The following is a 22,460-nucleotide window of genomic DNA, read 5'->3' on the forward strand; positions in this document are numbered from 1 at the left end:
ATTTCAGCTTTTTCAGTTGTTAATAGTTATTATATTACTTGTGAAGTTGAAAAATTCTGAGTCATCATTTGTGCCCGCATTACAAATATATTTAGCAAAATTCTCTGTAAAGAAATGATAGCTGTTTGACAGTGTCAGGCAAACTGCTGGTCTTGCTCAATCTTGTGACTGTGAGCCTTAGCTATCCCCTGAAATGACCTATTAATCCATTTTATTGCATTAAGCCACAGTGAAAAAGTCAAATAAGTATAAAACCAAGTAGATTATCTAGCATCGATCTCAGCTTTGGACATGATTTGTCTTCATATTCTCCCCCGGAGACAATAGTTTAGAGCAAAGGAAGGGCTCCTAAACTGGTTAAGAGTATGTCGGAACCACTGGGTTCACCCTGTCCAAAGCATCAAAGAAACCTCAGAATCTGAAAAGGCCACGGCAGATGTCACAGCCTCGATGCCTTCACTGCCTGAAGAAGAGGATGAATTTCTTCCCAGTTACTCTGGATGCAGGAAGTGGGCTACAGAACAGCAGATGTTGTCAGTGTCTGAGGCAGAGTCAGAGGAACCGGATCTGGTGCGAAAACGCCACAGGAGAAACTACAGTAAAAAGAACGGGCCCAAATCCAGGACTTAGAGGGGGAAGGATGTAGTGATTGGAGCGAGGTCAGCCAGATGGATATCAGAGAATATGAGTTCTCTGATTGGGGCTGTTAAACTTGTCCAATCAGGGAGTCCTGGCTGACAGATATAAACTGGAGTGTCAGGGATTCTCCTCATTTTAGGGACGGGCTCTGAGCTAGCTGGTCTGAGTCCATGTGCTGTGCATGTGTAAATAAATGGTGACTTGGTGATGGGATACCGGCCTTCGTGGAGTTATTTCAATGTGTACCAGCATTACAAACATACTTAGAAGAAATTTTTGTAAAGAAATAATAACTGTTTGATGTTGTCAGGCAAGCTGCTGGCCTTACTCAATCTGGCCTACATGTGACTGTGAACCCATCGCAATGTAGTTGCATCTTAGCTGTCCTCCCTAGCCAAGTTGAAAGGATGATTTTAAATGGCCTTGTACAACAGAAGGATTTTATGGAATATCACAAAAAGTGTAATGGAGGAATCAGACCCTCAATAATTTAGTACAAACATAGGTCTAAATGACAACTGAGAATTCTGTACCAGAGATTCAGTCTCCACTCCAATGTGGAGCAAATTTGAACCCTCCAACATATGAACCCAACTCAGGAGTACTAACTCTATTCTAAAGTTTCAGTTATTGTGCTGATGAGACCCTAAAATGCACATTTCTGAAGGCTTCCTTTTTTGGAGATTAAAAATGCATATTTATCAATTGACTGTGGGCAAAGCCAGGAAATATTTACTAAAAATACAAAAAACATTAGTCAGTGAAATACCAGGATTATATATAACTGAATGAATATAAGAATTACTTGAATCTGATTAAATGCCAATGATCCATATTGTAACTCAGTATTACACAGTGAGATGAAAAGTGAACATATGGAGGATATAAAATAGAACAATAAAATGGAAGGCTAAAGTGGATTAGAATTAGAATGAGAATTAGGTTTTATTGTCACATGTAATCAAGTACAGAGATCCAGGAGGACAGCAAAAAAGTTTAAAACGTCGCCATTCACAGCCAGTCAAGGTACCGAGGTAGAAAATCATAGAAACAAAGTAGAAAAATAAAGAAATAAGTTAAAAGTTCAACATTACAATTCTTCTCAGTATAAATTTGTAAATGAAGAAATAAAGTTAGATGTTCAGAATAACAATGGAGCAGAGGGAAAGAATAGATTATTATTGTGAATGAGGCTACAAGTAGAAAATTCAGTTTGAAACAACGATATCAAACATCATGAATGGACTAATTGAAGAGAGGGAAGAAATAAACCACACTTTAAGTAACCTTTTGAAGTTGGCATAGTGTTAACAGATTTCAGGATGAGAGAACATTGTACAACTTCTACTCTTACTTCCAATGTATTTAAACTTATGGCATGAACAGTTAGAAAGATATTGTCTGTAATGAGCTAATCAGCCTGAAGCTGTAAAGAATATGTGCTTATGGGATAAAGGCCCCATTCCATTTATATCCCCCCATTTCTTTTTGTTATCTCCTTGAGTATGAGCTTCTCATCCAGAGGAGGAATACAGATGTGTCACTGAAAGGCTGAATCAGTCATACTGTCCAGTAAATAGAAAATGAGGCTTATTAGATTCAATGGGATTCACATATTTTGCCTGGTAAGGGAACATCAGAAGTTGGAGAAAGAAAGGTAGACTAGAGAAGGCATATCAGTAACAAACAGCAAGTAAAGCAATCTAGAATAGCTATAGTGAGTATGGGAGACTGATGGACACAGACAAGAAATAAATATTACTCCAATAAATGTATCATTTTCAAAAAAATGTATTTGCTCAAACATGCCTTCATTCAGTATCAAAAGTTTCTAGTTTATAAAAATATTCTATATTTGCTTACTCTCATAAATATTAATAAATTATTTTTTGGAACTCAATTCTCATGCAATACAAAACAGCAGCAGTTCATAACATGAAATGATAAATATGAATAAATTAATACAAATTTAAATAAAGTAGTGTTGACCATTTAGAGAACCAGAGGGAAACATCAGTGTGAGCCAATGATGAGATCGGGTGTCATTGGTTGGACACTTAAGCCAGAGAATACTTTGTAAACAAGAGCTCTGTTCTAGCCAGAGCATTATCACTGCAGAATTGTTACTGAAAGCTCAACAACAGGATTGAGGAGCTTCAAAAAGCTCAAAGGAAAGTAACAAGTGACCTTTCAGGTGGGGTTTAAACCCATGACATTCTGACTTAGAGTGTCATCACTGATCCAAACTAATAGTTTTGTATAATTAATAATCCTTTACATTTGCATAAAACATAATACTTCTTCAAGGAAAAAGTGAGATCTCTAAAATGACTTCTCATTGACAGTCTGTATTAAATATGTCAGTGAAAAATCTTCAGGCCCTTTTGTCCTCGTTGATTTTATACCAAGTGTGAAAATTGCATTGCTTATTGCGTGACAGTATCCTGGCGATCAATTTAAAACCACTAGGTAGGATGGGGAGCAAGAATGGAGTCAGCTGTTTAGGCCAGTTTCAAAAGTGGCCTCTAGAAAACCAAACAATGGAGTTGGATAAAGGGAATCTGGCTCTTGTAGTGCACTTGGATTTCCAAAAAGGCATTTGATAAGGCTGCCACATGAAAAATGCTGCACCACATGAGAACAGATGTGGTAAACGGTCTTATATTAGCATGGAACAAAGCTCAGTTGAGACTTTGAACTGTAAAGGCTGTCAGCCAATAAAGAAAGGTCCAGAAATAGCATTCTTCTCAGATTTCCCTAGGAAAATAACTCAGCGATAATTTTGATTAAATGATCAAGTACAAACTATCAGCAATATAGTATTTGCTCTCCATCAGTAACCATGCAGTAAAGTGTCATCACAAAACAGTCAAGATACCATTAACTGTAGATATGGCAGGTTATTTAAAAACAAATTGTTCCATCTTCTACTAGACACGCCTTTCGACTTTCTTTTAATTTCTTCTGCCGACTTGTGCCATAATGACAAACAACTGTTGTAAACGGGCTCTGGTCTCAGTGCGGCTTATTTCCCAGGAACAGTCATTAAAGTTCTGAAAAATGGAAACATTGAGGGGATAAGAGAAATTAGAGAATGAACAGATTTTAAATGGAATGAAATGAACTGAATGCCAGTAATTAAACAGTCAATGATCAATTGTCCCACCTTCTGCTTGAGAAACTTTCGCAGTTTCCTGAAGTATTTGTGAATGGTGGTGTTTCTGCTGAGTCTGGCCTCTGTTCCTGATCTCTTAACACATTCATCTACTTCCCTGAACTGTCGATCAAGGAGAAGCCGGACGTTTTCCACCTTGTCCCGGGCCCAAGTGGCTGACCCCAGGTTCATGCTGTAGATCTTCTTGATGTGACGCAAGGTTTGATGAAGTATCTGGATCTTGTCCTGGGCCTGAGAAAAACACACACAGGGATCTTAGAGAGGAAACTGTTTCCAACTGCTAGAAGGAACTAGGGAGGACATGAGGAAGAATGGTGTCACATAGAGTGTGATGAGTGCCTGGAATTCACTGCACGTCTTGGTGCTTGAGAAAGCCTCAACTCATTTAAAATGAACCTGGATCTGCACTTAGCTCGGTACTCTGTAAAGATGGGGCTGGAAATTGGATTTGAATGTGTGGTGAGTATATTCACCTAACATAGACACAATGCACTGAATGGTCTCTTTCTGTGCATTTTCTATTTCAGTCAAACCTGACTTAAAACAGCACATGACACTTTTCTGAATCCGGTGGGTGCCCTGATATTTAAATTCTAAGTTGTTGATCTTAAATGCTTTCCAGAAAACTCCTGTCAGAAGATTTAAAAATAAACTCCAGTCCAGCGTCCACTCACCTGTAAACCTTCTGAAAGCTTCACCAAGTTCAAGGGCTTGGCTTTAAGTGCAGATCTTTCTCTTACACATTGCCAAGGAAAGCGACCCTCCTGTGAGAAGACATTCATTGATTCAGCCAACATCAGCCACAGAAATACTGGAGAATAACTTACTATCAACGGTATAATGGAGCAAAACTACAAACTATGTAACAATGAGCAAACCCGCTGAGTTTCTGATCCTGTTTTGGAGGCAGCTAAAACTGAACAGGTGTGTGTGTGTGTGTGTGTGTGTAGCCTCTTCTGGGAGCTGGCACTACCCAAGCTGCCACTGTATATAGGAGGAGGAATGGGTGAGGTGTGGGAATGTCATTCGAAAAATGAAATGTGGTTACAGGAGTTTTGGACGAGTGTGGGAGAATGAGAAATAGTCTGTCTGCTCCCTGTCTGAGAGAAGAAATCTGAAATCTGGTGATTCCGAAAGCAGTGAGAAGAAAATGCCTGATAGAAAATCAAAGCCAGAGCATGGGGGTTAGCTCAAATATCTGATAACCTGGATAAGTATTGTTAAAAAGGATTTTTTGAAAATAATATTCGTTCCTCCAAAGTGAATGGGATTCTCCTCAACAGGATACAATAATGGCTGCTGTATTGATGAGAATGTATTTTTTTCTGTAACTGATTAAATCAATGTTATTGTGACAATGGCAATCTTTCCCCTCCATCTGTCTGACACTGTCTGCAGCCTTTAACATGGTTGATCACATCATATCGTTGGCCAGGCTTCTCCAGCAGCTGGCTGCGATTGTAATTGCCTCGTTCCATTCTTACCCATGTAATTGTAGCCAGCAAATCACCTGCAGTGACTTCTTTTCCTGATCCCACAGTATTACTCCTGGTATCTCCTCAGAATCTACACTCTTCATAATCAACCTATCCATGGATGTTATTAAACACATCCGGAGCAGGCATGACTTGACACTAAGCCTCCATGCTCAAAGACAGAGGCACTACCACCCTGGTGCATTTCGCAGCTACACACTGCCGAGTAGTGACGTCATCTGAAAATATGGCTTCAGTTAGTACTTAGCTGCATTCAGAACCAAATTCTACCTTACCATCAGCTTTCTCCACTTCTCCAGTCTCTGAACTATCAGACTGCTGATCCAAAGTTCTCTTCTCATGGAGAAGAAATTTCTTTCAATTAAAAATCTGAGGGCTTGTCTTATGAAGGAAGGTTGAAGGCCTGGGGCCTGCATCCATTGGCATATAGAATAATGAGAGGTCATCTTATTGAAAAATATGGATTCTGGGGGGGATTTGACTGAGTAGATGCTGAGATCTTCCCCCTTATGGGGGAATCTGTAACATTTTTGACAGTTTCAGAATGGGGTACCTCCTACTTAAGCTGAACATGAGGGGTCTTTTCTCATGGGGGTGCCGGGAAAGGCAAGAACGTAAAGTTACGATCATAGTCAGGGCAGCCATGATCTTATTAAATGGTGCAGCAGGTTTAATGAGACTAATAGCCTACTCATGGTCCTATTTCCTATGTTGAGACGACTGAAGCTACTGTTCTGGTCCACAGCAGAATATCTCTTCCCTAGTTGTGGATACTATCCCTCTCCCTGGAAACTGTCTGAGTCTGAACCAGACCTTTCACAAACCTGCTGTCATATTTGACCCAGAGGTAAGCATGCAACTACAAGTCATTGCCTTATGAATAAGACTGCCTACTTCCACTTCCATAATGTCTCCTGACTCTATCCCTACATCAGTAACTACTGCTAAAGTACTCATCTCCATTTATATTCCCATTTGCCCTCAGTTTGCCATGTTTGCTTCCAACCTCCCTCAAGATCAATTCCCTTCCATAAGACCATAAGATGTAGGAGCAGAAGTAGGATATTCAGTCCATTGAGCCTGCTTCACCATGACTGAGCTGTTAACCATCAACGCTACTTTCCTGCCCTTTCCACAAAACCCTTGATTGCTTTACTGGTTAAAAATCTGTCTATCTCAATTTTGAATATACTTAACAACCCAGACTTGATAGGCCTCTGCGATGAAAATAATCACAGATTCACTATCTCTGACAATAGAAATTTCTCCTCATCTCTGACTGACTGCACACTCTGAAACTGTCCCTGTGATGCTAGTCTTTCCCTCAAAAGAAAACAACATCTCTGCATCAACCCTGTGAAGTTTCCTAAGAATCTAGCATTGTTCAATAAGGTGGCCTCTCATTCTTCTAAGCTCCAAAGAGTCCAGGCCCAATCTACTCAACCATTCCTCATAAGACAATCCCTCCCTCTACAGGCTCAACCTAGTGAAGGTTCTCTGCACTGCCTTCAATGACAGTATATCTTTCCTTAGATAAGGGGACCAAAACTGGTCACAATATTCCTGGTGTGGTCTAACTAGTGTCTTGTTTGTTTTTAATAAGACTCAGCTATTTTTATACTCTGAAGCCTTTGAATTAAGGCCATCATTCCATTTGCTTTCCCTAATACTTGCTAAACTTGAATTTTGTGATTCATGCACAAGGACTCCTAAATCTCTTTTTTTTTTCATTTTCTGCCATGCTTCTCCATTCTTCCTGCTCTATTCTTCCTGTCAATGTGCATAACATCAGATGTTCCAACATTACATCCTGCACGTTAAGTCTTTGCCTATTCACTTATCTTGTCTAAATTCTTCTGCACACTCTTGGCATCATTCTCAACATTTGCCATCTACCTATTTTTGTGGCTTCTGTAAACTTGGCTATATATAAATTTGACTTTCCTCATTCAAATCATTAATATTGATCCTATAATTAATTGTGGCCTTCAAATTTGATTTCCCCTTAATTCTCGTTTTGATCCTTTTGTTCAGTTTCCCCCTCAGACATTGATAGCCGATTCTGTTCACCAATACATCCTCCATTTTTAACATGTACCACCCAGAAGACATGCTGACCTATATGCTCCTCTGTCTCTGTTTCGCTCACTTCCTCAGAGGCTGATTTCCTTGTTCCACTAAGGGTCTCACTGCACAGTTTCACAACATGGTGACTGCACAAAAGGAAGCCAGTCAGCCTGTCACCTGTATGTTGGTTATCTGAAGGTGAATTGGTTTGCTGAATTTAACACACTTGGCCTTGTACATTCATCTTTTCAAGATAATATTCCACCTTCTCCTTTGATGGCTGAATTGAAACTCTCTCCACCACAATCTCAGGCAGTGTGTGCCAGCTCCCAACTACTCATTACATGAAGAGGCCATTCCTCATGTTGCCACTGGATCTTCTGCCATTTACTTTAAATCTCTGTCTGCTTCTGCCCATCCATTGCATCAATGGGGAACATTTATCCCTATCTAGTCTGTCCAGACACCTCATTATTTTAAATACCTTGATCAACGATCCACTCAACTTGCTTTTCTTCATGGAAACCACTCTCCAATTCTCCAATGTAAATGCAGTAATGAAGTTGCTCATCCTTGCAACTATACTTGTGAATCCATCAGAACTGCTTTAGATTGTTGCTAAAGTGTAGTGCCCAACAACACATGACATTCCACTGAGGCCAAACCTATATTGTTATTCAAGTTTAATGTAATTTCTTTGCGATTATACTCTGTAGCCGTAGGGATAAAGCCTCAGGAGGTATATAAGTTTTGAAGTTCTATCACGTTGTCCTCTCTGTCAATTTGTCAGTGACTTAAGCAGATATATAGCCAAGGCCCTCTGCCACTGCGGCCCTTTACAATTCTGTCCATCATTTTGTTTTGCGGTGCTTGCTGTCAAAAATAAATCGCTTCTCATTTCAATGAAGTAAATTCAATCCGCCACATGCTGAGCCGTTCTACCCAAAAGTCTCTTTCTCATTTAAATTTCTACATATTGTCCAAAATCAAAATTCCATGTCACTATCAAACATATCAACAACAGTACCATGATCACCCTGACTGTCATCCCTTACAAATAATTCTAGCAACTTTGTTAAGTGACTTTAATCCAATATATCCACCTCCCAACATAGCACTTTCTAAAATGTAACGGACCCAGTGAGATCCCAATCCTGTTCTGGGGGCAGCTGATGCTCACCATTTCATGCAGTTTGCTCAGAGTCTCCGTGTTGAGAACTTGCTGTAACTGCAACCTCTCACAACCCAGACTCAGGCTGCCGGACACCAAGACCAGCACCGTCCAAAATCTCCAAATCGTCGCCAGAGCCATGTTGCACCGAGCCAGAAGGCAGCACCGAGGTGGAAGATGAGAAAGCGGTCAGTGTGCAATCGGAGCGGATTGTGATCCGGGAGCGGCCGCCTGTGCTGCCGAGTGCTGTGAGTGTGAGCCTGGGCTCTGCTGGTTGCTCTCACCGGCACTGCCATGCTGGCGGCTTTAAAGGGGCACATTACATTCCAAAAGTGAAAACAGCTCCCAGGAATTTTGGAGGACCTGGCAATAAGATCAAGAGTGTGTGCCGTTTCTTTCTGAGGTAAGGAATCGAAAAGCTGGAGATTCCCGAAGCAACGGCTGGAAAATCCCGGGTCGAAAATCGCAACCAGCGCTCGATTTGCAGCTGAATGTTGAGTGTGTTCAGATCATCGGGCACTGAGCTGGTGCAGGGGGATGCTCTGTAGTTGGGTGGTGGGATTGGGGAGTATGGGGATATGTACTGGGGGCTGGATGTCCCTCATCCGGATTATAGAGACCCCGACTGCAGGAATCCCCGGTGTGTTAACACGGCGCTAGTCCCGTTCCCATTTCCCAGGTTGGAGATGACAGGGAGCCCGAATCACAGACCTGGCTCACCGGCTGCTGGCGACTTTCTCCGCTCACATTCACCTGGCCCAGAATCCGCTCCCTCACTGGAGCAACGTTCTCATTTCCCGGTCGGATTCTGGAGACATTTTCAGGATCCGTGTGAAATCACCAGGATCTGGTCGGACTCCGAAAGTGATCCCGTTCCCTTTCCTTTCATCGCTTCTGTCTGCTCTCTCTCTCCCGCGAAAGTGTCCATGTCGGTTTCTCTCTGGAAATGAACCTCGTGTCAATTTTCTCAAAAGCGAAAGTGCCTCAGGGAAAGTGACGCGTTTTGTCATTTCCGAAAGGCAGGGGAGTTTGTAAACACAGCGGGTCAGACTGGGAGGGGACAGGACAAGGAACATGTTGGAAAGTGTTTGCGATATTCCGGGATAGGCCGGTTAAGGGTGAATTGTCTCCAAATCACTTTTACTTGGAACTACCATCCATACTTACAGAACGGACAGTTTGTTTTCAATGCATTGAAACGCTCATTTTTATAATTAAATAGATTTTGTTTATAATTGATACAGAAACTGTCTTGTCCTCAAAAAAAGACGAATTTAATTGTTGGTTTTAAATCGTTGGCTACGGCACTTCAGACAAGACTGGTCCATTTTAAGTTATATTTGGTGCTTAGCGGCAGTAATTTGACGGTTACAAAATAAATTGCAAATGCTTTCATACTTGGATATTGCTGTCCTCACACCCAAACTCTCCAGTTAAATTTTGGCGCATTTTCGATGACCTGCAAACATTTACAAAGGCGATGCATGCATACTGAATTGGATCAGTTTGCATGTGAGGCCAGATCACACCATACGGGAGGAGCTACATTTATATAACGCCGTTCATGAACAAATAACTTACCAAGGCACTGTCCAAAAATTTTAAAAAAATTGACAAGTTTTCAGTTCAAACGCAGGACATACGTTCAGCAATTTGTGCTTAGCAAGCTCCCACGAGGCGGAATGCTGCAAAGAGCAGATAACCGGGTTTTATTATTTTGAATGTGCGTCAGACAAAAATTATGGCAGAAATGCTAATGTCATCAAATAACGTGGAAAAGCAATTTGTGAGGAGGGCATGCAGAGCATCCAAAGAGTAATCAAGAGGTCAAAGCAGGAGGGGAGCTTATTGTGGGAAAATGTGAGGTTGTCTATATCGCTGAGAAGAAATGTCACCACATCCACAATAATTAATTCCCTCCACCACTGTCAGTTGGTGGAAGCAATGCACACTACCTACAAGATGCGCTGCAGAAATTCAACAAATACCGAAACAAAACAGCTCCTAAATCCAAAAGCTCTGCCATCAAAACAGATGAGAGCCAATAAATGGGAACGCTACCAGTAGCGTGTTCCGCACCAAGCCACTCGCCGTCCTGTCTTGGAATTGCATCAGCATTGATTCAGTGTCATTGGTTCAAAATCCTATGGATTCCTCCCCAACAGCATTGTCAGTCAACCCCTACATGGATTGCAGCAGTACAAAATTCCAAAATTCTACCACCTTCTCAAAGGCAACTAGGGAAAACGAATAAATGCTAGTCCAGGCAACAATACTCCTGTCCCAGGGCTCAATAAGAAAATCAAAAGTCATCTAGCATATTCAACGTTTTGCAAGGATGAAGGTGTAGAAAGGTAGGGAAGGATTTCTACCACTGCATAGGATACTTGTGCAACTTGACCATGTGTACGAATTATATAATGTTTGGGCTCATTACCTAAACAGGATATGCCATCATCAGATGCAGCTCACAGTAGATTCACTCGGTTGATTCTGGAATGACAATGCTGGCTGATGTGAAAATGTTTAGCAGTCTAGGCCTGCATTTATTGCAGTTGTGCAGAATGAGGTGGTGACTTTTCTGAAACAGTTAAGGGTCTGAGAAAATCTGCGTGAATAAATGTTATTAAGATATTTGTGCCTTTGTGGAACCTACAGCTATGGGCACTGGTTGAATATGAGCAGTCTCCCTTTCAGATGGAGGTGATACCGTTTATTCCGGTCACAGAATTTCTAATCACAAAATTTCTCCACTCAAAATCCGTGGCATTTAATATATTCAAGTCTAAGATGGAGAGATTTTTGATAAACAAGTAAATTAGAAGTTTTCAACATCTGAAATTAAACAAAGAACTCAGGCGCTGGAAATTTGAAGATAAAAACAGGAATATTTGGAGAAAATCGGCTGTGTGGCAGCAAGTGTGGTGAGAAAACAGAATTAACATTTTTTAGTCTTGTGACCGTACTTCAGAACTGATCTCAATTCGTTCACTCTGATTTCTCGCCACCGGTGCCGCCATACCATACGGGTTTCGCGAGAAATTTCTGTTTCCCTCAAGGTCATTAGAGTATGAGCTGCAAATTTGAGTCAAGGCCACAATCTGATAAAACTGTAATAGAATAGCGGTGATACTTGAGGTCTTAAGCGGCCTATCTCTGTGCATCTATTTGCATGTATATGTGATGAAGTATTTTGTACAAAAACAGATTATCGCCATGCAAGCCAAGATGCTGTGAGTTATAATAGCATTCATCATATTTGGACTTCCTTAATGCTGAGCGATGTCATTCTCAGACATGGTCTCGTTTCCCTATCGGTACTCAATGGCTGATACTCTCAGCATTCAGCATTCTCAGGTCACTTCAACTCACTTATTCCATTTGTCCATCCCTACAACCAGTTTTACCCTTTCCGGCTCAGCATCCAAAACTCAGTCCACTTTTGCTGCTGAACCAAAATACAATGTTCAGTGGAAGAAGTGGAAAAGATGGAAAATTAGACCAGTATAATCCATTAAAATTGGATTACTAGGTCTGAGGATTGAAGAAAAAACAATTGTGCAAAATGGAGATTGTTAATGAGGAGGAGCAAGAGTAACAGGAGTGAAGACAGAAATATCCTCAGCATTTATACTCATTATCAAAAGATTAAATGACAAGAAACACAGCGTCAGTTCAATAAATGTGCAATATTATCAAGACCAATTTATTTATATCAATGAGCTCTTATTCAGTGTAAAAAAATTCCCAGTTGTAAAAATAGTGTACTCCACAATGTATAATAAATAGCAATAATTTAACAATAAATTAAGTTACTTAACATTCCGTATAAAATTGTAGCATTTCAATAAGTTAAGACATCATGTCAATAAATAGGAGTAATTTGGAATAACTGAGATGGGTTGCAAGGTTGGCAAATAGGTGACAACATCAATGTGTCTCAGACATCACTGAAGTGCAAGCCCATGTCTTTGCAAGTCTGACATCTCAAAACAGATTCCACACACAGTGAAACTTCAACATTGCAACAGGAGAAAATATCACAACAATAAATAGCAGTGAATTGAATTGCATAACCCTAGCAACACTCTCACTGTTACCAACGTACATAACATTTCTTGCAAACATAAATATATATTTTCAATGGAAAGTTTTGGAATTAAATATTCATTGTCCTGATCTGTAGCAAATATGTTCTCTTCAGTTTCTTCTGCTGACTTCTGCCATAATGGATGCAACTGTTGTAAACGGGCTCTGGTCTCAGCACGGATTATTTCCCAGGAACAGTCACTGAATTTCTGAAAAGGTAGAATATTCAAGTAAATGCATTTGAGAATGAATGGAGTTAAATGTTGGCAAACGAATTGTTTGTTAGGAATTACACAGTTCGTTATCAATTGTCATACCTCGTGTTTTAGGAACTTTTCCAATTTCCTGAAGTAAAGTTGAATGGCAGCATTTCTCTTCATTTTATAGTCAGACCCTGATTTCCTCAGACAGTCTTGCAACTCTCTGAGCTGTTGATCCAGGAGAAGAAGAAAGTTTTCCACTTTGTCCCAGGCCCATGTCACTGAACCCAGGTTAATTCTGTAGATCTTGTTGATGAGGTGCAGGGTTTGATGGATTATTTGAATTCTCTCCTGAGCCTGAGCAAAGCACACAAGATTTGTAAAGAGAAATTTATTCCCATTCATTATAGGCTTTCATTAGAATAAATAGAATTTGAGTAATTCAATTCTTTAAATCAATGTTTTGAAAGTATATACAGAGGGGCTTTGATGCATAGAAAATGATATGACCAGTTGGAGTTTTTTGTAACTCTTAATTGTTAAGGTTATAGTGAAACAGAAAAGCTTCTGTATGACTAATATTCAGTACTTCCTATAGCAAGGATACAGACTCAATCAAGAGGGAGAACGAACTAAAAAAATTAGGATTGATTCGTGTGTAACACAAAAAGGAAGCTTAACATATTTTTAAAAAGTATTAATTCAAGGAAAACAGGTTGATAAGGCAGCAAATTATGTAATTTCCACTTTGATATTGAGGGCATGACTGAAGAATGAAGCTGTGAGTTGAATTTACTTTATTTAGAAAACAAATGTATTAAATGTGACAGGAAAGTAGAGGTTGATGAGAAATTGAAGAGAGAATAAACAGATAACAGATACAAAATATTTGTTCAAAGTCTGTCATTTCTTTGTTTCCAATTAAATATTCGCCAATTTCATGCTATAATGTATCAACATTTACTTCAGCTGTATTCTTCCTTATATTATGAATGGAGAAGCTCCATTTTTGCTGGTTTATTCTCATAGTCTATTTTTTCCTCTATTATTTTTTAGGCATAATGATCTGTTTTTTAAAACTTCTCCCAATCTTCTGTTCACTCACTAATCTTGGCAATATTGCATGCCCTTCCCTTCAGTTCGATACTTCCTTAACTTCCTTAGTTAGTCACAGATTGTTACCCTTTCTCATAGAATCTTTCTTACTAAGTAGAAAATATATTTTGGGTGTTTTAAATATCCCTTTAAATGCCTGATACTGCTTGCCTACCATCTTAATTTTAAATTTATTTTCCTAGTCATCTTCAACCAATTATGTCACTATACCACTGCAATTAACTTTATTTACGTTTAAGATATGAGTTTCATATTTAAGTTTCTTAATCTTAAACTGAATTCCATCTTGTTGTGATAACTGGTCCTCAATAGATTCTTTATTTTGCAATCAGTATTTTCAAGAAGGGGTTAGATATAGTTCGTGGAACTAAAGGACTCAAAGGGTGTGTTGCCAAAGCTGCAACAGGATACTGAGCTGGATGTTCTGAGGAAGGGTCACCGGACCCAAAAAGTTAACTCTGTTTTTATCTTCACAGATGCTGCCAGACCCGCTGAGCTTTTCCACCAACTTTGTTTTTGCATCAGCAGTCCTTCTGGTTTTTACTGAGTTGGGTGATTGGCCATAATCATAATGAATGGCAGAGGGGGCTTGACAGGCCAAATGGCCTACTTCTGCTCCTATTTTCTTTGTTTCTATCATGAATTAATCCAATTTCATTACAGATTACCAAGTGTGACACAGCCAGTCCCTTGGTTGCTCCACAACATATTGTTTAAAGAAACTGCCCTGAATACTCTGAATTCATTTGTACAATCTGCATGAAGATTAAGATTGCTCACATTTATTGCATTCCCTTGCTTACGAGCCTCCATTATTTCTGATTTATAATTTGTCCTACGACAAGTAATTTCTCCTTGCTATTTGTTATCTCCACCCAGAATGAATTCCACATCTTGACCTTCCAAGCTAAAATCATTTCTCATTCCTGTGCTAATGTAATCCTTTAATAACAAAGCTACCCTGCCCTCTTTTTCCCTTTTACCTACCTTTGAAATGTCAAATATGCCTGGCTATTCAGTTTCTAGTCTTGTACTTCTTCCAACCTCTTTGCAATTGCTAAAATAATTTGACCCATGTATTGCTGCTTGTACCATCAATTCATTTATTACCTTTTTTATAACAATTTTAGTGCTCTCTTCCTAGTATTTAATTCTCTTTGATGCAGTTTGCGGGTAGACTGTAATGTTTGTACACAGTCACTCCCTGTCATAATCTATTTATCGTCACCCATGTCATTACCCTGCATTATTCCTTCCCTTTCTATTCATATAAACTTCCTCTCACCAGAAACCTACCTCAACTATTTAATTTAAAGCCCATTCAACAGGCTTCACTAGAGATTCACTTAGACACTAATTCCAGCGAGTTTCAAGTTAAGCCTATCCCAACAGAAAAACTGCTTTCCACACACAGGTGCAGGTGCTAGTACCCCATGAAATGAAATCCATTTCTTCCATATTAATATTTGAGCCACACAGTTAACTCCCTGAGTATACCCTGTTAACCCAATACCAATGGGGCGGCACGGTGGCTCAGTGGTTAGCACTACAGCCTCAAAGCGCCGGAGACCCGGTTTCGATTCCACCCTCGGGCGACTGTCTGTGTGGAGCTTGCACATTATCCTCGTATCTGCGTGGGTTTCCTCCGGGTGCTCCGGTTTCCTCCCACAGTCCAAAGATGTGCAGGCTAGGTGGGTTGGCCATGCTAAATTGCCCGCAGTGTTCAGAGGTGTGTGGATTAGGTGTGTTATAGGGGGTTGGGCCTGGATGAGATGCTGCAAGGGTCGGTGTGGACTTGTTGGACCGAAGAGCCTGTTTCCACACTGTAGGGATTCTATGATCTATAAGGAGGTCTTAATCAGATATTGACAGCAAATGGAATGTGACAGTCACCTGCTCTGTGCTGAATTGATCTGAGGTTGCAGTTGCAAAGAAGAAAATGAAATAGTGCAAAATGATGCTCAAATGAGACAAAATGATGCTCAAATGAGACAAGGAAATCATGGCATTGTTGTAAACCCCACTCCCTGTGCACTGAAGAATGTTGCTCATTTGGCTTCAAACAAGGAACGATCAGAGACAATGAAAAAGACACAGTGAGACTTGAGAACAGAAGCCCCGATGCTTTGACTCAGACAGAAGGAACTGGACTGTATGTGGAGTGAGAACGTTGCACTTTCAACAGGCAAACTGATTCTCAGTGACAGTCCTGCTGAGTGTTCTTTGCGGCAACTCAAAAGTAATCCAGTGCACAGTGGTGCAATGAATATTGAAAATGCACTTCAGAGAAATGGGGCAAAACATTGAAGTAGCAGGGACAGATACTAACAATGCTAAAACCAGACAAAGAATACTCGAGTGGAGTAAACACATAGCATGGAATGGTTACACTGGAAGGGCTGCAGTCGCCTCATGTATCATAGCTAAGAGATTTGCTAAGCTAGACAGCAATGATCTCACGCTAATAATGGATAAAGAATAGAATCCCATGAAGTGGTCAAGGAGAATAAGATACGTCTCAGTAAATAGCCACAAAGTGCTTAAATGTCATCTCTGCAAAATAGCACCATATTATTTGCGGAAGTAGCAGAAAGTGTGGATGCAGCTGAAGGGTTGGTGTGTGAATATTAATCAGCCAACTGACCGCGTGGCGAAAAGCAGCTTCAAGAATAATTTTCAAAAGAGATGTTGATATAGAGTTAACGGGGAGGTGTGCAATGGTTATGGGTCAGGTGCGCGGGATTAATTTGTGAATTGATTCAGTCTGTGTATTCAGGAGAGAGATTGGCTCTTTGTATGCAGCGCGGTGCTGGGGTTGCAGCAATTAACTGGCCCCTGTGGTTCACATCTCACTGCCAATCACTGAAGATCGGGTGGGACATTTTCATACGGAGGGAAACTACACACGAATGAACCCAACACGATTGGACGGATTAGCGAAACGGAGAAAATGAGAATTTAAGGGAGAGTTAGATCGAGATAATTTGAGAAGATTTCAGGAAGACTGAGCAATGTGAGCGTGAGAAGCTATGACAAAAAAAGAGATGAAGTCAGTGAGCGGGATTGTGCTTTAGCGAAACAAGATAATTCGAGCGGCGTGGTGGGTCAGGAAGGTTTTTGGATGAGGTGGGGAGGTGGTTTGAGGGATGGGATCGGTAGAGGGTTTGACATCATCTCAGGCGGCGGGTTTGTCATAAGGAGATTTTAAGTGTTGGAACAGAGAGGGAATTAGTGAACGAGGAAAAGAGTGAAACAAAACGACGTCGATATGTTTTTGCGATTTATAAAATGGGTGGTAATCACTGCGGTTCAATGTCGTAAGCTCTGATCGTGCCGTTAATCTCACACGTACTTTCTCTAAAGTCTCCACTTAAATAAAACCAATCGAGTTTTCACTCACCTCCAGTCCGCTGGAAAGTTTCACAAGGTCCAAGGGCTTGGTTTTCAATGAGAACCTCTGACTTAGTGTAGGGGAAAGGGTCCGCCCTGAGAGGAGAAAACAGTCCCAGTTACATTCAGTCCCTCAAAATGACATACTCGAGGATCACAGAGAACTAATTGCACAAAACTAAAATCTGGAGTCAGCTGAAACTTAGGATTTCGTGCAGTTTGCTCAGAGTCTCCGTGTTGAGAACTTGCTGTAACTGCAGCCTCTCACAGCCCAGACTCACGGTTCCGGGCACCAAGACCAGCACCGTCCAAAATCTCCAAATACTCGCCAGAGCCATGCTGCACCGAGCTAGGGGGAAAACTCTGATCGGAAGAATCTGATCACGACTGGATCTGGTTTTAACACCCAAACGGCTCCTTTGCAATTGAATTAAATTGGGGGCGTCGCAATGCAGCTGCTTGTCAAGCCAAAGCGATTTCCTTCAGTGTCGAGTCCTGTGTGAGTGTCTGTGTATATCTGTGTGTGTGATAGAGCGAGGTTGGCCTGAGCTCGGAGCTGTCACTGCCTGAGCTGCCGGTGTATATAGGAGGAGGGACTGGCGAGGTGTGGGCATGACATTCGAAAAGTGAAACCTGGTTGTGAAAGTTTTGAACAAGCTACAAGAGAGCAAGAAAAAGTCTGGGTGCTGGCTGTGTGAGGGAAGGAATCTGAAAGCTGGAGATTCCTGAAGCAGGGAGTGGACTTCCCTGATAGAAAACCACAGCCAGAGGTCGAGGCAAGCTCATAGGTCCGAGAATTTCTCCCGATATTATTGACATCATTTTTGGGAGCTTGGCTATTCTTCCAAGTTGAACGGATGCATTGATATTGTTGGAACAATTGGTTTGATGGTTGAATTATATTTCTTTCATTAAAATCATAAACAACACTAAATCTACTTGTGAACAGGATAAATCGTTTCTTGACGTTCTCGCCTCTCTGTAACTTTTAAGAAAATGAACCACAGCTTCGTCGTTCAAGGTCTCTCCGCTCCACGGACCGAGCTGGCTGGGACTGCATTCCCTTGTTCCGATTCTGATCAACCTCATTTTAGCCTCAGAAGACCCTTAATCACATCTCTTCACTCCCCAACCTGCTCAACCACTGTCACGCTCAGGGGCCCCCAATGACCCGTCCTTGACCCCATGTCACTTATCTACATGCTGATCCCTGAGGGAGCAAATTAAAAAATGCAGCCTCAGATTCCACGCGTGGTGAGGACTCACAGCCCACTCTCAGTAGCTCTCTTAACTCGCGAATAGATCTACATTATCACTCTGCAAATTCATCACCCATAACTAACATTTCCGATAATTACACATCGAGAAGATTGCAGCAAAAGTTTTTATTTTCACAAACAGAAAATCGCTCCTTGTCACTCAATGCAATCAAACCTCCTTTTCCGCTCTCAAGCACTTCCTTCTGACACAGACCCAGACTATTTGAAACTGGACATTTATCTTAGATCCCAAGGTGAAATTTTGATGCATAGCTCAACCATCGTCATCCTCCGAATTGGAATAAAAAATGTCATATTTAAGCTTCTTCCTGTCCCGACCAGTCCCCATCCACTGACACCCTCATCTGCCTAGCTGAACTCGTTCTCGCCTTTAACAACTTCTCCTTCAATTCCTCCCACTTCCTACAGACAAAGGGGGTGGCCATGGGTACCCGCATGGGCCCAAGCTATGCCTGTCTCTTTGTAGGATACATGGAACAATCCCTCTTCCGTAGCTACACTGGCCCTATCCCCCACCTCTTCCTCCGTTACATCGATGACTGTATCGGCACAGCCCCATGCTCCCACGAGGACCTCGAACAGTTCATCCACTTCACGAACACCTTCCACCCCAACCTTAAGTTTACCTGGACCATCTCTAATACCTCTCTCTCCTTCCTGGACCTCTCTGTTTCCATCTCTGGCAACCACCTGGAAACCGATATCCATTTCAAGCCTACCGACTCCCACAGCTACCTAGAATACACCTCCTCCCACCCACCTTCCTGCAAAAATGCCATCCCCTATTCCCAATTCCTTCGCCTCAGCCGCATCTGCTCCCGAGATGAGGCATTCCACTCCCGGACATCCCAGATGTCCTCGTTTTTCAAGGACTGCAACTCCCCCTCCACAGTGGTCAAAAACGCCCTCCACAGCATGTTCGCGTTTCCCGCCACCCATCCCTCACACCCCCTCCCCGCAATAACAATAAAAACAGAATCCCCCTCGTCCTCACGTACCACCCCACCAACCTCCGGATCCAACGCATCATCCTCCGCCATTTCCGCCACCTGCAATCTGACCCCACTACCAAAGACATTTTTCCCTCCCCACCCTTATCTGCTTTCCGGAGGGACCACTCTCTCCGTGACTCCCTTGTCCGCTCCACACTCCCCTCCAGCCCCGCCACACCCGGCACTTTTCCCTGCAACCGCAGGAAGTGCTACACCTGCCCCTACACTTTTCCCCTCACTCCCATCCCAGGCCCCAAGAAAACCTTCCACATCAAACAGATGTTCACCTGCACATCTGCTATTGTGGTATACTGTATCCGCTGTTCCAGGTGTGGCCTCCTCTACATCGGGGAAACCAAGCGGAGGCTTGTAGACCGCTTTGTGGAACACCTACGCTCGGTTCGTGACAAACAACTGCACCTCCCAGTCGCGAACCACTTCAACTCCGCCCCCCACTCCTTGGACGACATGTCCATCCTGGGCCTCCTGCAGTGCCACAACGATGCCACCCGAAGGTTGCAGGAACAGCAACTCATATTTCGCTTGGGAACCCTGCAGCCCAATGGTATCAATGTGGACTTCACAAGCTTCAAAATCCCCCTATCCCCGACCGCATCCCAAAGCCAGCCCAGCTCGTCCCCGCCTCCCGAACCTGTCCGTCCTTTCACCCACCTATCCACACCTCCCACCTAAACCCCCACACCCACCTCCTACCTACCAGCCTCATCCCCACTTCCTTGACCTGTCTGTCTCCTCGCCACCTATCTGCTCCTTGATCTATCTTCCATCCGCCTCCACCTCTCTGTTTATTTCAGAATCCATTTCCCCTCTCCCATTTCTGAAGAAGAGTCCAGACCCGAAACGTCAGCTTTCCTGCTCCTCTGATGCTGCTGTGTTCATCCAGGTCCATACCTTGTTATCTCATATTTAAGAATTGCCTCCAGTTCCAGATTCCTCGAAAACATAACCATTCATCTTCGCCTCTCCCCTGTCATGGGCAAGTGCAGGGAGTAAGGCCACGGCTCTGATGCTGCTCCTCCATTCGGGCGTACTCCCAAGCACCTTTACCCTACCTCTGACATGGACCAGAACACAGTTACCTGGACACCCCATTCCCGTTTCGGGGCCCCAATGGACACCACTGTCCCCGAGTGTCGTGAAACCCCTCACTCATTTCAGACAAGACCCCTTCCTCCACTTCTAACCTCCAGGGGATACAAACCGCGCCTTGACCAACAATTGCTCGTGAAACAATTTCAGGCATTATTCTGGTAAAACCTCTCCGTCATGTTTCCATTTCATTTTCTACCCTTTCTTACAGAAGGTCCGCACTACTCGAGAAGCGGCCTCACCGGATCCCAGTACAGAGGAAGCAACCGCACTACTTGGGTATTCTGATATGTTTTCATTTGTAAATCAACAATTGATGAATCACGTATAAGAACAGTCAATATAGATCAGCTCAAACTCACCATTTCATGCAGTTTGCTCAGAGTCTCCGTGTTGAGAACTTGCTGTAACTGCAGCCTCTCACAACCCAGACTCAGGCTGCCGGACACCAAGACCAGCACCGTCCAAAATCTCCAAATCGTCGCCAGAGCCATGTTGCACCGAGCCAGAAGGTAGCACCGAGGTGGAAGATGAGAAAGCGGTCAGTGTGCAGTCGGAGCGGATTGTGATCCGGGAGCGGCCGCCTGTGCTGCCGAGGGCTGTGAGTGTGAGCCTGGGCTCTGCTGGTTGCTCTCACCGGCACTGCCATGCTGGCGGTTTTAAAGGGGCACATTACATTCCAAAAGTGAAAACAGCTCCCAGGAATTTTGGAGGACCTGGATCAGGAGTGTATGCCGTTTCTTTCTGAGGTAAGGAATCGAAAAGCTGGAGATTCCAGAAGCAACGGCTGGAAAATCCCGGGTCGAAAATCGCAACCAGCACTCGATTTGCAGCTGAATGTTGAGTGTGTTCAGATCATCGGGCACTGAGCTGGTGCAGGGCGGGGCTCTGTAGTTGGGTGGTGGGATTGGGGGGTATGGGGATATGTCCTGGGGGCTAGATGTCCTCATCCGGATTGTAGAGACCCCGATTGCAGGAATCCCCGGTGTGTTAACACGGCGCTAGTCCCGTTCCCATTTCCCAGGTTGGAGATGACAGGGAGCCCGGATCACAGGCCTGGATCACCGGCTGCTGGCGACTTTCTCCGCTCACATTCACCTGGCCCAGAGTCCGCTCCCTCACTGGAGCAGGGTTCTTATTTCCCGCTCGGACTCTGGAGCCGTTTTCAGGATCCGTGTGAAATCCTCAGGATCTGATCCGACTCCGAAAGTGATCCCGTTCCCTTTCCTTTCATCGCTTCTGTCTGCTCTCTCTCTCCCGGGAATGTGTCCATGTCGGTTTCTCTCTGGAAATGAACCTCGTGTCAATTTTCTCAAAAGCGAAAGTGCCTCAGGGAAAGTGACGCGTTTTGTCATTTCCGAAAGGCAGGGGAGTTTGTAAACACAGCGGGTCAGACTGGGAGGGGAAAGGATAAGGAACATGTGGGAAAGTGTTTGCGATATCCCGCGATATGCCGGTTAAGTGGGAAATTGTCTCCAAATCATTTTCACTTAGAAGTACAATCCACACCTACAGAGCGGACATTATACTTTAAATGCATTGAAATGTTCATTTTGACAATTAAATGTTGTTGTTTTTAATTCGGAACAGAATCTGTTTTCCTCAAAAGCAGAAATTTTTGGCTGGTTTTAAATTGTTTACCACGACACTTCAGACAACACCGGTCCATTTTAAGTTTTATTTGAGGCGGAGCGGCAATAATTTGACGGTTACAAAATACATTGCAACTGCTTTC

At 42.7% G+C, this 22,460-nt stretch overlaps 1 protein-coding gene across 3 annotated transcripts; it reads right to left on the reverse strand.

The window, feature by feature from the left end:
* Positions 1–1,888: 1,888 nt before the first annotated feature.
* Positions 1,889–22,121, reverse strand: LOC109937601 (interferon omega-1-like). 3 transcript variants are annotated; one of them, XM_048614807.1, is made up of 5 exons: positions 21,442–22,121; positions 8,558–8,911; positions 4,489–4,578; positions 3,806–4,045; positions 1,889–3,692 (listed from the first exon to the last, which is right to left on the reverse strand). In XM_048614807.1, the coding sequence occupies exons 2-5, from the start codon at positions 8,687–8,689 to the stop codon at positions 3,594–3,596; spliced, it is 561 nt and encodes a 186-aa protein (XP_048470764.1). In that variant the 5' UTR covers positions 8,690–8,911; positions 21,442–22,121; the 3' UTR covers positions 1,889–3,593. The 3 variants fall into 3 exon arrangements, with proteins under 3 accessions (XP_048470764.1, XP_020391688.2, XP_048470763.1); XM_020536099.2 differs by lacking the exon at positions 21,442–22,121 and adding an exon at positions 10,130–10,213 and having other exon boundaries at positions 8,558–9,488; XM_048614806.1 differs by lacking the exon at positions 8,558–8,911 and having other exon boundaries at positions 21,088–22,121.
* Between the last annotated feature and the right edge of the window lie 339 nt (positions 22,122–22,460).

This window comes from Rhincodon typus, chromosome 30 (genome assembly GCF_021869965.1).
Source record: "Rhincodon typus isolate 14 chromosome 30, sRhiTyp1.1, whole genome shotgun sequence".
In the NCBI taxonomy this organism is placed as follows: Eukaryota; Metazoa; Chordata; class Chondrichthyes; order Orectolobiformes; family Rhincodontidae; genus Rhincodon; species Rhincodon typus.

Excerpts from the sequence above, each read along its gene's own strand:
- LOC109937601 (XM_048614807.1), bottom strand. The coding sequence starts at position 8,689 with ATGGCTCTGGCGACGATTTGGAGATTTTGGACGGTGCTGGTCTTGGTG. Across the intron at positions 4,579-8,557 it reads TGAGCAAACTGCATGAAATG|GAGGGTCGCTTTCCTTGGCA; the intron begins GTGAGCATCAGC and ends GTCTTCTCACAG. Across the intron at positions 3,693-3,805 it reads GAAAGTTTCTCAAGCAGAAG|AACTTTAATGACTGTTCCTG; the intron begins GTGGGACAATTG and ends TCCATTTTTCAG.